The sequence below is a fragment of the Scyliorhinus torazame genome, chromosome 5 (assembly GCF_047496885.1).
Source record: "Scyliorhinus torazame isolate Kashiwa2021f chromosome 5, sScyTor2.1, whole genome shotgun sequence".
Classification (NCBI taxonomy): domain Eukaryota; kingdom Metazoa; phylum Chordata; class Chondrichthyes; order Carcharhiniformes; family Scyliorhinidae; genus Scyliorhinus; species Scyliorhinus torazame.
In genome coordinates, this window is record NC_092711.1 from 66,913,541 (window position 1) to 66,930,188 (window position 16,648).

General features: G+C 47.0%; 1 protein-coding gene across 1 annotated transcript in view; it reads right to left on the bottom strand.

The window, feature by feature from the left end:
- LOC140422597 (uncharacterized) overlaps positions 1-16,648 on the bottom strand; it is an 88,002-nt gene that overhangs the window by 9,639 nt on the left and 61,715 nt on the right. The window contains exon 3 of the mRNA XM_072507606.1: positions 15,045-16,487. Within this exon, the coding sequence (XP_072363707.1) occupies positions 15,045-16,487 (1,443 nt within the window). The remainder of the gene's footprint in view (positions 1-15,044; positions 16,488-16,648) is intronic.

Here is a 16,648-nt window from a genome sequence, read left to right on the forward strand (position 1 = left end):
CCTCAATCTCAATTGACCTATATTCAACTAAACCTCCTCCCCCCCCCCCCCCCCCCTCTCTCTCAGTTGCTGCTGCTGGTCATCTGTCTTCCCTCTAACGTTCCCCTAGGTAGTCGAGAAATGGCTGCCATCGCCTGGTGAACCCTTGAGCCGATCCTCTCAGGGCAAACTTTATCTGCTCCAGTTTAATAAACCCCACCATATCGTTTACCCAGGCCTCCAGTCCGGGGGGTTTCGCCTCCTTCCAGATGAGTAGGATCCTGCGCCGGGCTACGAGGGACGCAAAGGCCACGACATGGGCCTCTTTCGCCTCCTGCACTCCCGGCTCTTCCGCAACTCCAAATATAGCTAACCCCCAGCTAGGTTTGACCCGGGCATTCACCACCTGCGAGATCACTCCCGTCACTCCCTTCCAATATCCTTCCAGTGCCGGGCACTCCCAAAACATATGTGCGTGGTTTGCCGGGCTCCCGCCACACCTCCCACATTTGTCCTCCACTCCAAAGAACCTGCTCAATCTTGCTCCCGTTATGTGTGCTCTATGTAGCACCTTAAATTGAATCAGGCTAAGCCTGGCGCATGAGGAAGAGGAATTTACCCTGCTTAGGGCATCAGCCCACATACCCTCCTCTATCTCCTCCCCTAATTCTTCTTCCCACTTTCCTTTTAGTTCGCCCACTGACTCCTCCCACTCCTCCCTCATCTCTCGGTATATCTCTGACACCTTGCCCTCTCCGACCCACACCCCTGAAAGCACCCTGTCCTGTATCTCCTGTGTTGGGAGCCGCGGAAATTCCCTCACCTGTTGTCTAGTAAACGCCCTCACCTGCATGTATCTCAAGAAATTTCCCCGGGGTAACTTATACTTTTCTTCCAATGCTCCCAAACTCGCAAAAGTCCCATCTATGAATAAATCTCCCACCTTCCTAATTCCCAACTGGTACCAACTCTGAAATCCTCCATCCATTCTTCCTGGGGCGAACCTATGGTTGTTCCTGACAGGGGATCCCACCAGGGCTCCCCGCACCCCTCTCTGTCGCCTCCACTGTCCCCATATGTTAAGTGTTGCTGCCACCACCGGGTTCGTGGTGTACCTTTTAGGTGAGAGCGGTAGCGGTGCCGTCACCAGCGCCTCTAGACTCGTCCCTTTACAGGACCTTCTCTCCAGCCTTTTCCATGCCGCTCCCTCAACCTCCATCATCCATCTACGTATCATTGCCACATTGGCGGCCCAATAATAATCTCCCAAGTTCGGTAGTGCCAGTCCTCCGCTGTCCCTACTGCGCTGAAGGAACCCTCTCCTTACTCTCGGAACTTTCCCTGCCCACACAAAGCTCGTAATGCTCCTGTCTATTTTATTAAAAAAGGTCCTGGTGATTAAAATAGGGAGACATTGAAATACAAATAAGAACCTCGGGAGGACCATCATCTTAATTGCTTGCACCCTGCCCGCCAGCGATAAAGGCTGCATGTCCCACCTCTTAAAGTCCTCCTCCATTTGTTCTACCAGCCGTGTCAGATTAAGTCTGTGCAAGGTTCCCCAGCTCCTAGCGATCTGAATCCCCAAGTATCGGAAGTTTCTTTCCACTTTCCTTAGCGGTAAGCCTTCTATCTCTCTACTCTGGTCCCCTGGATGTATCACATATAATTCACTCTTCCCCATGTTTAACCTATACACCGAAAATTCCCCGAACCTCCTCAAGATTTGCATAACCTCTATCATCCCCTCGGCTGGGTCCGACACGTATAGCAATAGGTCATCCGCGTATAACGAGACTCGGTGTTCTTCTCCCCCTCTAGTCACCCCTCTCCATTTCCTGGAGTCTCTCAAACGCCATGACCAGAGGTTCGATTGCCAATGCAAACAACAATGGAGACAGCGGGCATCCCTGTCTTGTTCCCCTATATAATCGGAAATACTCCGATCTATGTCGACCTGTAACTACGCTTGCCGTTGGCGCCCCATAAAGTAGCCTAACCCAGCGAATAAACCCGTTCCCAAACGCAAACCTCCTTAACACTTCCCATAAATACTCCCACTCCACCCTATCAAATGCCTTCTCTACGTCCATTGCCGCCACTATCTCTGCCTCCCCCTCCACTGAGGGCATCATTATCACCCCGAATAGTCGTCGCACGTTAACATTCAGTTGTCTCCCTTTTACAAACCCAGTCTGGTCTTCGTGCACCACCCCGGGACACAGTCCTCTATCCTCGATGCCAGCACCTTTGCCAGCAATTTGGCGTCCACGTTCAATAGTGAAATAGGTCTATAGGACCCGCACTGCAACGGATCTTTGTCCCTCTTCAACATTAGCGATATCGTCGCCTCCGACATCGTCGGGGGTAGAGTCCCCCCTTCCCTGGCCTCATTGAACATCCTCGCCAACAAGTCCACATATTTTCTGTAGTATTCCACCGGGAACCCGTCCGGCCCCGGGGCCTTCCCTGCTTGCATGCTTCCCAGTCCCTTAATAACCTCATCCACCTCAATCGGTGCCCCCAGGCCTTCCACCTCCTGCTCCTCCACTTTCGGGAACCTCAATTGGTCCAGGAACTGCCGCATCCCCTCCTCTCTCTCTGGGGGCTGAGACCTATACAGTTCCTCATAAAAGGTCTTAAACACCTTGTTTATCTTTCCTGCCCTTCGCTCAGTGTCTCCCCTTTCATCCCTAATTCCTCCTATCTCCCTCGCTGCTGCCCTCTTTCGCAGTTGGTGCGCCAACAGGCGACTAGCCTTTTCCCCATATTCATACCTCCTCCCCTGTGCCTTCCTCCACAGTAACTCCGCCTTTCTGGTGGTCAGAAGGTCAAACTCGGTCTGGAGTCGTCTCCTCTCCCTGTACAGCTCCTCCTCCGGGGTCTCTGCAAATTCCCTGTCCACCCTTAAAATCTCCCCCAGTAGTCTATCCCTTTCCTTGGCCTCTGTTTTCCTTTTGTAGGCCCCAATAGAAATCAGCTCTCCTCTGACCACCGCTTTTAGTGCTTCCCATACCACTCCCACAGGAACCTCGCCGTCGTCATTGACCTCCAGGTATCTCTCAATACACCCCCTCACTCTTGCACACACTCCCTCATCCGCCATCAGTCCCACATCTAATCGCCAGAGTGTTCTCTGCTCCCTGTCCTCTCCTAATTCCAGGTCCACCCAATGTGGGGCATGGTCCGAAACCGCTATGGCTGAGTATTCAGCCTCTTCCACCCTAGAGATCAACGACCTTCCTAAAACAAAAAAATCTATCCGGGAGTACACTTTATGGACATGGGAGAAGAAGGAATACTCCCTAGCCCTGGGTCTAAGAAATCGCCATGGATCCACTCCCCCCATTTGGTCCATAAGCCCCTTAAGTACCTTGGCCGCTGCCGGCCTTCTTCCGGTCCTTGAGCTGGATCTATCTAGCCCCGGGTCCAGCACCGTGTTGAAGTCCCCTCCTAAAATCAAATTTCCTGCCTCCAGGTCCGGAATACGCCCCAGCATCCGTCTCATGAACCCCGCATCGTCCCAATTTGGGGCATACACATTAACCAACACGACCTCCATTCCCTCCAGCCTACCACTCACCATTACATATCTACCTCCACTGTCTGCTACGATGTTCTTTGCTGCAAATGCTACCCGTTTCCCCACCAAAATGGCCACCCCTCTGTTCTTTGCGTCCAGTCCTGAGTGGAACACCTGTCCCACCCATCCTTTCCTTAGCCTAGCTTGGTCCGCCACCTTTAGGTGCGTCTCTTGGAGCATAGCCACGTCTGCCCTTAATCCTTTCAAATGCGCGAGCCAGACCCTTTTTATCGGTCCATTCAGGCCTTTCACGTTCCACGTGATCAGCCTCACTGGGGGGCTACCTGCCCCCCTCCCGTGTCGACTAGCCATTACCTTCTCTAGGCCAGTCCCATATCCCGCCTCCGCGCTCCCGCTCGCTCCCCCAGCGTCGCATCCGCCCCCAACCACCCACCCTTTAGCCATTTCCTTTTGGATTTCCGCAGCAGCAACCCAGTTGTCCCCTTCCCCTCCCCCCCCCCCCCCCCCCCCGCTAGATCCCTATCTAGCTTGATTGCTCCCCCCATATCACTTCCGTAAGTCAGCTGACTTCAACTGACCCCGGCTACTCCTGCTCACTCCTCGGCCCCCCCGGTGTGAGGGAACTCCCATCCGCCTTGCGCCTGTTTTCCCGCCTTATTCTTTCTGGCGCGGGAACATCCCTTTACCTAACCCACCTCTTATGGCGCAGCTCCCTTTCCCCTCCCCCTCCCCTTCCCTATTCTTCGACTATGTCCCGCCTTTCCCCCCTCACCGGCGCCCACATTTCCCCAGTGTCCCCCCCCTTCCCTGTTTACTTCTCGATTCACTTTCACCATAACATTAACAAAAACAATAACAATAACAATTCCCTGCAGCATCAGTCCCTCAGTTCCAGTCCAGTTTCTCTTCATTGATGAAGGACCATGCTTCCTCCGCCGTCTCAAAATAATAGTGTCTCTCCTGATACGTGACCCATAGTCTTGCCCGCTGCAGCATCCCAAACTTCACCTTCCTTTCGTGCAAAACCTCTTTGGCTCGGTTAAAGCTCGCCCTCCTTCTCGCCACCTCTGCACTCGTCCTGGTATATCCTTACCACAGCATTCTCCCATCTGCTACTCCGCACCTTTTTAGCCCATCTCAGGACCTCTTCTCTGTCCTTAAGGCAGTAGAATCGCACGATTATCGCCCTCGGTGGTTCTCCCGCTTTTGGTCTTCTCGCCGGGATCCGATTTGCCCATTCCACCTCCATGGGGCCCGCAGGGGCCTCAGCACCCATCAGTGAGCTCAGCATCTTACTTGCGTACGCTCCACAGTCCACTCCTTCCACGCCCTCAGGGAGACATAGTATCCTAAGGTTCTTCCTTCGCGCTCCATTTTCAAGGGCCTCAATCCTGTCAGCACACTTTTTATGAAGTGCCTCGTGCGTCTGAGTCTTAACCGCCAGGCCCAGGACCTCGTCCTCAATACCTGATACCTTCTGCTCCATCACGCGAGGCTCAGTCTCCTGGGTCTTCAAAGTCTCTTTAAGCCCCTCAATTGCCTGTAACATCGGGGTCATTACCTCCTTCTTCAGCAGATCCACGCACCGTCTCACAACCTCGTCCTGCTCAGGCCCCCATGTCACCTGCGATCCCTCCGCCGCCATTTTGTTCCACTCCCTCTGACCTTCTGGTTGCAGATTCTTCGGGCTGCAGCCGCCGGTTTTTCCTCCTTCGTTCGGGGGGGGGGACTCCCTTCCCACGCACCTCCCACCGGGTTTTTCGGCCGGTAAAGTCCCCGTTGGGGCTCTTAAAAGAGCCCGAAGGTCCGTCGGAGCTGGAGCTGCCGAAACGTGCGGCTAGCTCATCCTTGCCGCAACCGGAAGTATCAACATCAAACAATTTTACTCAGTATTTGTTGCATTACTCAAAACTTGATATTATTTGATATTTATGTCCTCATCTGAAATTGAGACTCTCTGAAATATACAACATTGAATTGCAAACATGACTGACAAAGAAAATAAATCGAGTCACTGGGTAATATAAATTCTGTTGAGTTCATTTGAGATTGGCCACATCAGTTTTTAAACACAATCAAATATCTTCACAGGTAGGAGATTAAAGAATGATACGTTTATTATATTTGACCCTCTTTGTTCTGGGTAGGAAACATTCCGCAGCCTAAATCCAGTTCATGTATAAGAAAGAAGGGGTGACAGCAAATCCGCACTGAGCCTGGATTTCCTCATCTCCCTGAGTGGCTTTTCCTGTTTCTCTAACACAAAGCCAGATTTTCAAAAGGTGTTTTAGTTAAATCTCTGCTATTTCCTCTAATTCAGTTAGAGTATCATTTGTCTCTGTCTGTGTGAGCACACATTACCATTAGATATGTTTCAGATGGTGATTAAAAATGTTAATCTACATCCATAAATCCACTAAATTCTGTAATGGACTGAACAAACTGAGAATATCCGAACTGTGTCAAAATGCGATCATCTTTTTCTGATCTTTGCTTCTTCAATATTCACTACCTCCGCCTTCTCTGAATGAAGTTTGAGGCCGAGGAGGCCAAATATATATCTAATACATGGGATTCAGACGACATGCAGAAACAAACGCATGTTCTCCAAACTTCCCACAAACTAAGCAAGAAGTATTCAATGTTCCTGCCCAGTTTTGAATGGAGGACCTGTCGCGAGTTAGATGAAGTGAAAAAAAAACATGATAACCACTACACTACAGAAACAGGCAGCAGCGGAGCAGCCAATGGACCTGTGCTATGTTCAACTGCAGTGTCTTGCTGCAGCTTCTGATGGTTAGGCTGAGAGGCCATGTCATTTATTACTCTCCTCTACCTTCCCCACGTTTATTTCCAGCAACTTATTTTCATTTCTTCCATCGATCTGTTTTTCCCCCACCATTGTCCCCCTTTCGACAATCTGCTCCCTGTTCCTAGTCTTCCTTTCACTCACTGCTTACTTTTATTCTGCCATTCAGGTTCTAATCTCTTAACGTGCCTCTATCAGTACTGTTCTTAGCCTTTATAACCCCCATTTACATTCCCCTTTTCTTTCTGTCCAAGTCATTCTCCACCTATCGCTGGCCCTCTATCCAGCCCCACATCTCCATGAACCCCTTGCCCCCTGTCCCATTCACCACCCACCCACAATAGTCTAAATCTGACCCTATTTCCAGTTCTCCAGCTTTGACAAAGAGTCACCCAGACCCGGAACGACAGCTGCCATCTCGCTCCACAGAGGCTGTCAGACCTGCTGAGATTGTCCAGTATTTTCTACTTTTTTTTCCGATTGAAGCATCCGCAGTAAGTTGCTTTTATGTTACAGCTAGACATGATAGAGACAGTTATTATGTTCATCTGCATCTGTAAAGACATTAAATTCTGTTTTGGTTGAACAAACTGCTAATATTGGAACTGTGTCAAAGCAGGAAAATCTTTATCATCTCACTGCTTCTTGAAAATGCAACACTTCAGACTTTGCTGAAGCAATTTTTGTGGCTGATGTAAGACCAAACCTCCTATTCCTCTCAAATACGAGATTCAGGTAATATTCAGGGACAAGCGGATGTTGTGGAAATTTTTCCTCAGACTAAATGAGAAGCATTTAATGCTTCTGCCAGTTTCAAACCGGGGACCTTTCACGTGTTAGGTGACTGTGATAACCCCTACTCTAAAGAGCTGGCAGCACAGGACCCAATGGACCTGTGCAACATTCAACTGCACAGTCTTGTTGCAGCTTTCAATGGGCAGCACATGTGGCTAGCACTGTGGCTTCACAGCGCCAGGGTCCCAGGTTCGATTCCCTGTTGAGTCACTGTTTGTGCGGAGTATGCACGTTTTCCCCGTGTCTGCGTGGGTTTCCTCCGGGTGCTCCGGTTTCCTCCCACAGTCCAAAGATGTGCAGGTTAGGTGGATTCGCCATGCTAAATTGCCCTTAATGTCCACAAAGGTGAGGGGTTATTGGGTTATAGGATAGGGTCGAAGTGAGGGTTTAAGAGGGTCGGTGCAGACTCGATGGGTCGAATGGCCTCCTTCTGCACTGTATGTTCCATGTTCTAATGGTTCAGCTGAGAGGCCGTGTCACTGATTACATGAAGACAACTGTTTCTTTAAAACAGACGTCTCAACTTGTAAGACCGTAAGATATAAAACTGATATTGAACTTTAGCATTTGTTCAGTAACTATCTAACGGAATAATGCTCTCTGTTCAATCATTAATGCATCATTCTTATCTTCCTACAGAAAATTTCCCCCAATTTTACTCAATATTTTGTTTCATTATTCAATGTTGAACCTCAGTATATTTATTTGTTATATATGACTTCATTTTGAATTGAATAGCCCGAGTCTTCACCCTGAATAACTCTGAAATATACACCATTGAATTGCAAACATGACTGACCAAGAAAAGAAAGCGTTTCACTGGGTAACAGAAATCCCATGAATCTTTGTTAAGTTTGACCACAGTCAGCTTTTGAACAAAGTCAAATATAGTTAAATGGAAGAGAATTGAGAATTATGAGTTGCTTATATTTGACCCCTCTGTGTTTTGGTGTGAAACGTTCTGCAGCCTAAATACCGTTCATGTATAAGAAAGGAGGGGTGACAGCAAATCCGCACTGAGCCTGGATTTCCTCATCTCCCTGAGTGGATTTTCCTGTTTATCATTAAAGGCCGAATTTTTCAAAAATGTGGTTCAGTTAAATCTCTGTCATTTCCTCGAATTCAGTTACAGTATCGTTTGTGTCTGTCTATATGAGCATACATTACAAGTAGATATGTTTTGTACAATATTAAAATATTAATCTACATCTACAAAGCCATTAAATTCTTTTGTGAATTGAACAAACTGCCAAGATCCGCACTTTGTTTTTTCATGTATGGAACAATCTATTTGGACTGTACACAGAACAATACTTTTCACTGTACCTCGGTACACGTGACAACAAACCGATCCAATCAAAGAGACAGTTTCGTAGTAGTCTTCAGATTGAACAATGAGTCTTCTTAAAAATTATTCATTCATGGGAGGTGGGCGTCCTGGCTGGGCCAGCATTTACTGCTCATTCCAATGGGCCTTGAACTGCGTGTCTTGTGAGGCTATTTCAGAGGGCACATTCAAGTCAACCACAACATTGCTGTGGATCTGGAGTCACGTGTAGGCCAGGCCACATAAGGAGAGCAGATTTCTTGAAGGACATTAGTGAGTTTTCACAACAATCAAGAGTGTTATCATTAGACTTTTAATTCAAGACTTTTAATCAATTTCAGCATCTGTCATAGGCAGATTCAATCCCAGATCCCCAGAGCATTAACCTGGGTCTCTGGATTATTCACCCAGTAACAATACCATTACTCCAATGCCGAGCCCACATATTCTTGACAGAATATGGTGTCTCGTGTTGTGTTCTGTGATCTTGTCTTGCAATGATTCTACAGAACTGCTGGTGAATTAGCCAGAATGATGATTTATTAATGTACACGTGGTAAGGTAATGATCAGAATGCTATACAGACTAAGTTATCACAGAGTTACATTAGACTCTGTTGGAACTACCCTGCTGTGCGACTGGCCTCGTGTATGCCTGACAACCTTCTGCTGGTAGCCGGATGTCACTTGACTGATGCCTGACGCCAACTACTGGTGGGAGGTCACACTGCTGAGTACATGTAATATTATATACAGGCTTATCACCACATCTCATAACTTCTCAAATTTATCGAGTAATTTATTTTTTCAAACAAATTCTGATAGCTCTGCAGTTTCTGGAAACATTTTGGTTGATCGTGTTATTTTTTTAAATAAAGATCTAGTCTTTGCAATATAATTACCTAATACACCAATTCACTAATCATAATCAATAGTCACTATTGAATAAACTTGAATTTAATTATTGTTTTTTTGCGATGAAATCAATACATAGTTAATATAGAAAAAGTACAGAAGGCGAAATGGCTGCAGAAAGGCACATGTTAGAGGTATAAAAGGGCTTCCTTGACTTTATTACTAAGGCCAGTGAGTACACGATGAAAATAACAATTTACGGGCAGCAAAGCTGCGCAATGGTTAGCACTGCTGCCTCATGGCGCAGATGTTCTAGGTTCGCTCCTGACCCTGGGTCACTGCCGTGTGGAGTTTGCACATTCTTCCCGTGGTTTTGTTGATTTCACCCCCACAACCCAAAGATGTGCAGGGTAGGTGGATTGGCCACGCTAAATTGTTCCTTAATGCGAAAAAATGAATTGGGTACTCTAACTTTTTTTTTACAATGAAAATAACAATTTTAAAACTAAATGTGATTACACATGCGTACTTACAGCTTCCTACATTACAGCAGTGAATATGTTTCAAAAGTACGCCATTGGCTTTAAAATACTTTAGGAGGTCCAGTGGTAGTGAGAGGTTTTATAGAAATGTACATTTGTTCTAATTGTCTGCAAATGAGGATATATTACACTTGGTGTCCTCACCAATTTATTAATAAAGTCTTAATTTGATGCAATAACCACGTCAATGACACCATTTTGAATACTCTGTGAACCTCCAGATACACCATATGCACAATTATTTGTTGTAAAACACAGCGAGTTGTTGTGATTTGGAATGTACTGTCTATAAATGGTGCTGGAATCTCATTGGACTGTAACGTCCAAAATAGCCGAACTCTGGGATTAAATGGGTCGCTGTACAAAGAGCTGGCACGGGAAAAATGGGCCAAATAGACTCCTCTGTGCTCTAGCAGCCTTGTGTACATGTTAAGGGAGTGGTAACAACCTGGAACCTACTGCCTATGAGGTAGGAGATGCAGAGATGACGGAAGGATTTCAATAGGAAATTAGACAGGCACTGAGAGAAATAAACCCACAGGGATTCGGGGAAAGAACGGGGCAATGGACAGACTGGCTTCCTCCACAGGGAGCCGACAGGGTCCCAAAGGGCTGAATGGCCCCATTCCCCACCCTCCAGATGCTGTGATCTCAGGAGAGAAATTCAGCTGCTCCAGTCACTCCAACTAACTGGAGTCCCTCATCTCTGGTGTCATTCTTGTAAATGTCCTCGACACCGTCTCTAAGAACTTCACATCTTTCCTAAAGTGTGGAGCCCATATATAGGGTTCCATTCCAGAGGGATAGAATTGAAAAGTATGGAGGAGATGTTCAACTTGTTTAAAACGATGGTTCAACTACACTGGGAGCTCTGTCAACATTGATGATCCCCATTTAGAAAAAGGAAATAGAGGCACTGGATACGGTGCAACAGATTCATAATATACAGAACTGAGAGCATTTAACACTCAGGAAAGGCTGGGGCTGCTTTTTTCTGGAAAAGAGAAGACTGATGGGTGACCTGATGGAATCTTTAAGATTATGAAGGGGTTCAATAATCCAATAGGTATTTCAACAGAAACCTCTTTACCCAGTGAGTGGTGAGAATGAGGAACTCACGACCACAGCGAGTGGTTGAAATGAACAGCATGAATCCATTGTGAAGCTAGATACATACATGAGGGAGAAAGGAATAGAAGGAGATGCTGATTGGGGGGGGGGGGGGGGTGGAGGATCATGTGGAGTATAAATACTGACACAGACCATGGCTAACCTCAGCCGGTATGGGAATTTAACCTGTGCCGTTGGTGTCACTCAGCACGAACCAGCCATCCAGCCAAGTGAGCAAACCGATCCCCGTCTAAATCTGTAATAATTCCAGAAATATTAGTGATTGCCTGTCTCCCACCATACTATTTAATGTAGTTTCCCAGTGCATCTCAGACAACTTGCCCCTCATACCCTAATCATTTTCTTCTGTGAGAAGCACCAAGATAAATTAAACAAAAGAACCATGTAACCAGAACAGCCCATCTTCATGGCAATGTGGCATGATTTTGGGGGTTTCCAAACAGAAATGGTAATGAAACATCTTATAACCTCCAAACATCTTTTCAATCTTTGATCCTTGTGAAATGTGAAACCAGATATTTGCAAGAAGGCTCAGAGAGAATCAGACCATTGGAGACGAAGCCATGAGACCAGCCAGTCCAGCAGAAAGAAACCCTCTGACCATCCCCATTGACCAACAGAATGAACAAAATGCAGTCCTGGATGTAATTGAGAACACAAATAATAACAGCAGAATCCAATCCCTGTAATCAGCTGTGAAATTGTTGGTGTCTCAGGAAGTGCGATGAATTACAAAACCCCTTCGCACATTGAGAGCAGGTGAACGGCCTCTCCCCAGTATGAACTCCCTGGTGTGACTGCAGACGGCATAACAGAGTGAATCGCGCAAATAGAGGTAAACATCTTTGAGTTATGTGGGTGACACCCACGCAGACACTTGGAGAACGTGTCTCCACATGAACAATGACCTGGGGTCAGGATTGAACACTGGTCCTCAGCTCTGTGAGACTGCAGTGCTAACCACTGCATCACCTAACGATTTAGACGAAGGAACAAAATGCAACATCTCCAAATTTGCAGATGACACAAGTTGCTTGGGTGGTTGAGCTGTGAGGAGGTTGCAGAGATCCTTCAGTGTGATTTGCACAAGTTGAGTGAGTGGGCAAATGAATGGCAGAATCAGTATAATTTGGAGAAATGCGAGGTTATCCAGTTTGGTAGCAAAACGAGAAGGCAGGCTATTATCTGAATTGTCATAAATTAGGAGAGGGCAATGTGCAACGACACCTGGGTATCCTGGTACACCAGTCACTGAAGGAAAGCGTGCAGCTACAGCAGGCGGTAAAGAAGGCAAATGATGTGCGAGCCTTCATTGCGAGCGGATTATCTTGCTGTCATTATACAGGGCCTTGGCGAGGCCATACCTTTAATATTGTGTGCAGTTTTGGTCTCCTTATCTTGAGGAAGGATGTTCTTGCTCTCGAGGAAGTGCAGAGCAGGTTTACCAGACTGATTCCTGGGTTGGTGGGGCTGATGTATGAGAGATTGAATCAGTTACCATTGTATTCGCTGGAGTTTAGAAGAATGGGGGAATCTCATAGAAACCTATAATATTCTAACAGGACTTGACAGGGTAGATGCAGGAAAGATTTTCCCGATGGTGGGAGTGTACAGAACCAGAGGGCGCAGTCTGAGGATACGGGGTAGACCATTTAGGCAGAGATGAGTAATTTCTTCATCAGAGAGTGGTGAGCCTGTGGAATTTGTTACCACGGGAAATAGTTGAGGCCAATACATTGTATGTTTTCAGGAAACAGTTAGATATAGCACTTAGAGCGAAGGGAATCAAAGGATATGGAGGGGAAATCGGGATTAAGCTATTAAGTTGGATGATAAGCCATGATCATAATGAATGGCGGAGCAGGCGCAAAGTGTCAAATGGTCTCTTCCTGCTCCTATTTTCTATGTTTCTATGTAATCCCTTCCCACACTAAGAGCAGGTGAATGGCTTCTCCCCAGTGTGAACTCGCTGGTGTGTCTGCAGGATAAGCTGGCACCCCTGATGATGGAGATATTTGAGGAGGCGATAGGGAAGGGGGTGATACCACAAACCTTGGGGCAGGCATCGGTTTCCCTGTTGCTTCAAAAGATAAGGATCCGACGGAGTGTGGGTTGTTTAGGCCCATATCACTTTTAAATGTGAACGCAAAGGTATTAGCGAAGGTACTGGCAGGTGATAGGTGAATATCAGACGGGGTTTGTGTGAGGGAGGCAGCTCTTTTCAAACGTTAAGAGGGTATTGAACGTGGTAATGGCACCAGCGGAAGGGAAGGAAACAGAGGTGGTTGTGGCATTGAACGCCGAGAAAGCGTTTGACCAAGTAGAATGGGGACACTTGATAGCAGTTCTGGAGCGGTTTGGGATTGGTCCACGATTTGTGGACTGGGTAAAGCTACTGTATAAGGAGCCGGGGCCAGTGTCTGCACAAAAAACATCAGCTCGAGATACTTTTCTCTCCACCGTGGGACTAGGCAGGGATGTCCTATGTTTTCTCCTGCTGTTTGCACTCGCGATTGAGCCGTTGGCCATCGCAAAACCACCGTTGGCCATTGCGTTAAGAGGTTTGGGGGTATGGAAAGGGATATTGCACATTAACCTGAAGAGAATCTTGAACAAGGACTCCCAAGTCCCTTTGTGCTTGTGATTTCCTCAGCATTTCCCCATTTAGAAAATAGTCTATGCCTCTATTTCTCCTTCCAAAGTGCATAACCTCACACTTTTCCACATTGTATTCCATCTGCCACTTCTTTGCCCACTCTCCTAGCCTTGTTCAGCATTGTTTCTTTTTCTAATCACTTTAAATGAATGCCCTCTGTTTATAATCTTGCCCTAACTATGATTTGCCAGATCAAACATCGATTGCAGATCCTTAGTTTTAATGTGGTCAAGTGCCTTTCCATTTGAGAACTGTTCAATAAAGTTATTCAAATTATTTGTAGCTAGGGCAGCACGTGGAGCAGTGGTTAGCACTGGGACTACAGCGCTGAGGACCCGGGTTTGAATCCCGGCCCTGGGTCACTGTCGGTGTTGAGTTTGCACATTCTCCGCATGTCTGCATGGGTTTCACCCCCACAACCCAAAGAAGTGCAGGTTAGCTGGATGGGCCAGGCTAAATTGCCCCTTAATTGGAAAAAAAACAATAATAATTGGGTATTCAGAATTTTTTTTTCTTTGTAAAAAAGGATTATTTGAAGCTTCCCCACCAATCAGCTTTTTCCATTTTCCTGAAGTGACCTTATTTTTATCAGGAGTTAACTGAAGTGGGTTCCTAACCCCTCATTATCTAAATTTCCATTCACCACTTTTCTGTCCACCTGACCCAGTCCATGGTTTTCTCCCTCATCGTCTAAAACACATCAGCAACTTTTGTGTAATCCTGGTGCATACATTTAAGTCTAAATCATTGATATGTACCGGAAACTGTGGAGCCCCACTGGAAACAGACGTCCAGGCATCATTCAGTCCCGGATGTGACTAACAGCAGCAACAACAGCTGAATCCAAACCCCGCTGTTGCCTGTGAACTTGCTGATGTCTGTGCAGGTTGTTTGACTGAGTGAATCTCCTTCCACACACGGAACAGTTAAACAGCCTCTCCCCAGTGCCACTCCCTCATGTGGGCGACACAGTAGCACAGTGGTTAGCACTGTTGCTTCACAGCTCCAGGGTCCCAGGTTTGATTCCCGGCTTGGGTCACTGTCTGTGCGGAGTCTGCGCGTTGCCCCAGTGTCTGCGTGGGTTTCCTCCGGGTGCTCCGGTTTCCTCCCACAGTCCAAAGATGTGCAGATTAGGTGGATTGGCAATGCTAAATTGCCCTCAGTGTCCAAAAAGGTGAGGTGGGGTTATGGGTTAGGTTGGAGGTATGGGCTTAAGTAAGGTGCTCTTTGCAAGGGCCGGTGCACTCGATGGGCCGAATGCCCTCCTTCTGCACTGTAAATGCTATGATTCTGTTTCAGTGTGAACTCGCTGGTGTTTCCGCAGACTTCATTTTCTTTTAAATCTCTTTTTACAGTCAGAACAGTTAAAAGGTCTCTGATCAGTGTGAACAAGTTGGTGTCTCGTCAGGTGGGATGACCGAGTGAATTTCTTGTCACACACGGGTCAAGTGTACGATTTCTGTCCAGTGTGAACTCGCTGGTGTTGCAGAAGCTGGGATGAACATGTGAATCTCTTCTCACACACGGAGCAGATGAATGGCCTCTTTCCCCAGTGTGAGTGCGTTGGTGTTTCAGCAAATTGCTTTTCCTTTTAAAACTCTTCTCACAGTCAGAACATTTAAAAGGTCTCTGATCAGTATGAAGGAGTTGGTGGCTCAGGAGGAATGATAATCGAGTGAATCCCTCCCCACACACGGAGCAGGTGAACGGCCTCTCCCCAGTGTGAGTGCGTTGATGTGTCAGTAAATCATTTCTGCTTTTAAAGCTCTTCTCACAGTCAGCACATTTAAAATGTCTCTGATCAGTATGAACAAGTTGGTGTCTCAGGAGGTGGAATGATCGAGTGAATCCCTTCCCACACACGGAGCAGGTGAATGGCCTCTCCCCAGTATGTGTGCGTTGATGTGTCAGTAAATCATTTCTGCTTTTAAAGCTCTTCTCACAGTCAGCACATTTAAAAGGTCTCTGGTCAGAGTGAACCTGATGGTGAGCACGGAGATTTGACGAAGCATTAAATCCCTTCCCACATTCCAAACAGGTGAATGGCCTCTCCCCAGTGTGAGTGTGTTGATGTATCAGTAAATCCTTTCTGCTTTTAAAGCTCTTTCCGCAGTCAGCACATTTAAAAGGTCTCTGGTCAGAGTGAACCTGATGGTGAGCCCGGAGGTTTGACGAAGCATTAAATCCCTTCCCACATTCCAAACAGGTGAATGGCCTCTCCCCGGTGTGAGTGCGTTGATGTAACAGTAAATTATTTCTGCTTTTAAAGCTCTTCTCACAGTCAGCACATTTAAACGGTCTCTGATCAGTGTGAACAAGTTGGTGTGTCAGGAGGTTTGATGACCGAGTGAATCCCTTCCCACACACCGAGCAGTTGAACGGCCTCTCCCCAGTGTGAGTGCGTTGATGTACCAGTAAATCCTTTCTGCTTTTAAAGCTCTTTCCACAGTCAGCACATTTAAAAGGTCTCTGATCAGTATGAACAAGTTGGTGTGTCAGGAGGTGGGATGACAGAGTGAATCCCTTCCCACACACGGAGCAGGCGAATGGCCTCTCCCCATTGTGAGTGTGTTGATGTGTCAGTAAATCCTTTCTGCGTTTAAAGCTCTTTCCACAGTCAGCACATTTAAACGGTCTCTGATCAGTATGAACAAGTTGGTGTGTCAGGAGGTATGATGACCGAGTGAATCCCTTCCCACACACGGAGCAGGTAAACGGCCTTTCCCCAGTGTGAATACGTTGATGAGTTTCCAATTCAGACGGGTAATTGAATCCCATCGCACAGTCCCCACATTTCCACGGTTTCTCCATGGTTATCGACAAGTTATCAGGTGTAAGTGGGATGCAGATTTGAAGTCACTATCAGATCAGCCGTGATGTTATTAAATGGCGGAACAGGCTCACGGGGCTGAATGTCCTTTTGCTGCTTCTTGATTCCTTTGGTGCGAATGTCCTTATGTCTCTCCAACTTGGATCATCAGTTGAAGCCGGAGTACGGTGTCTCCCTGATG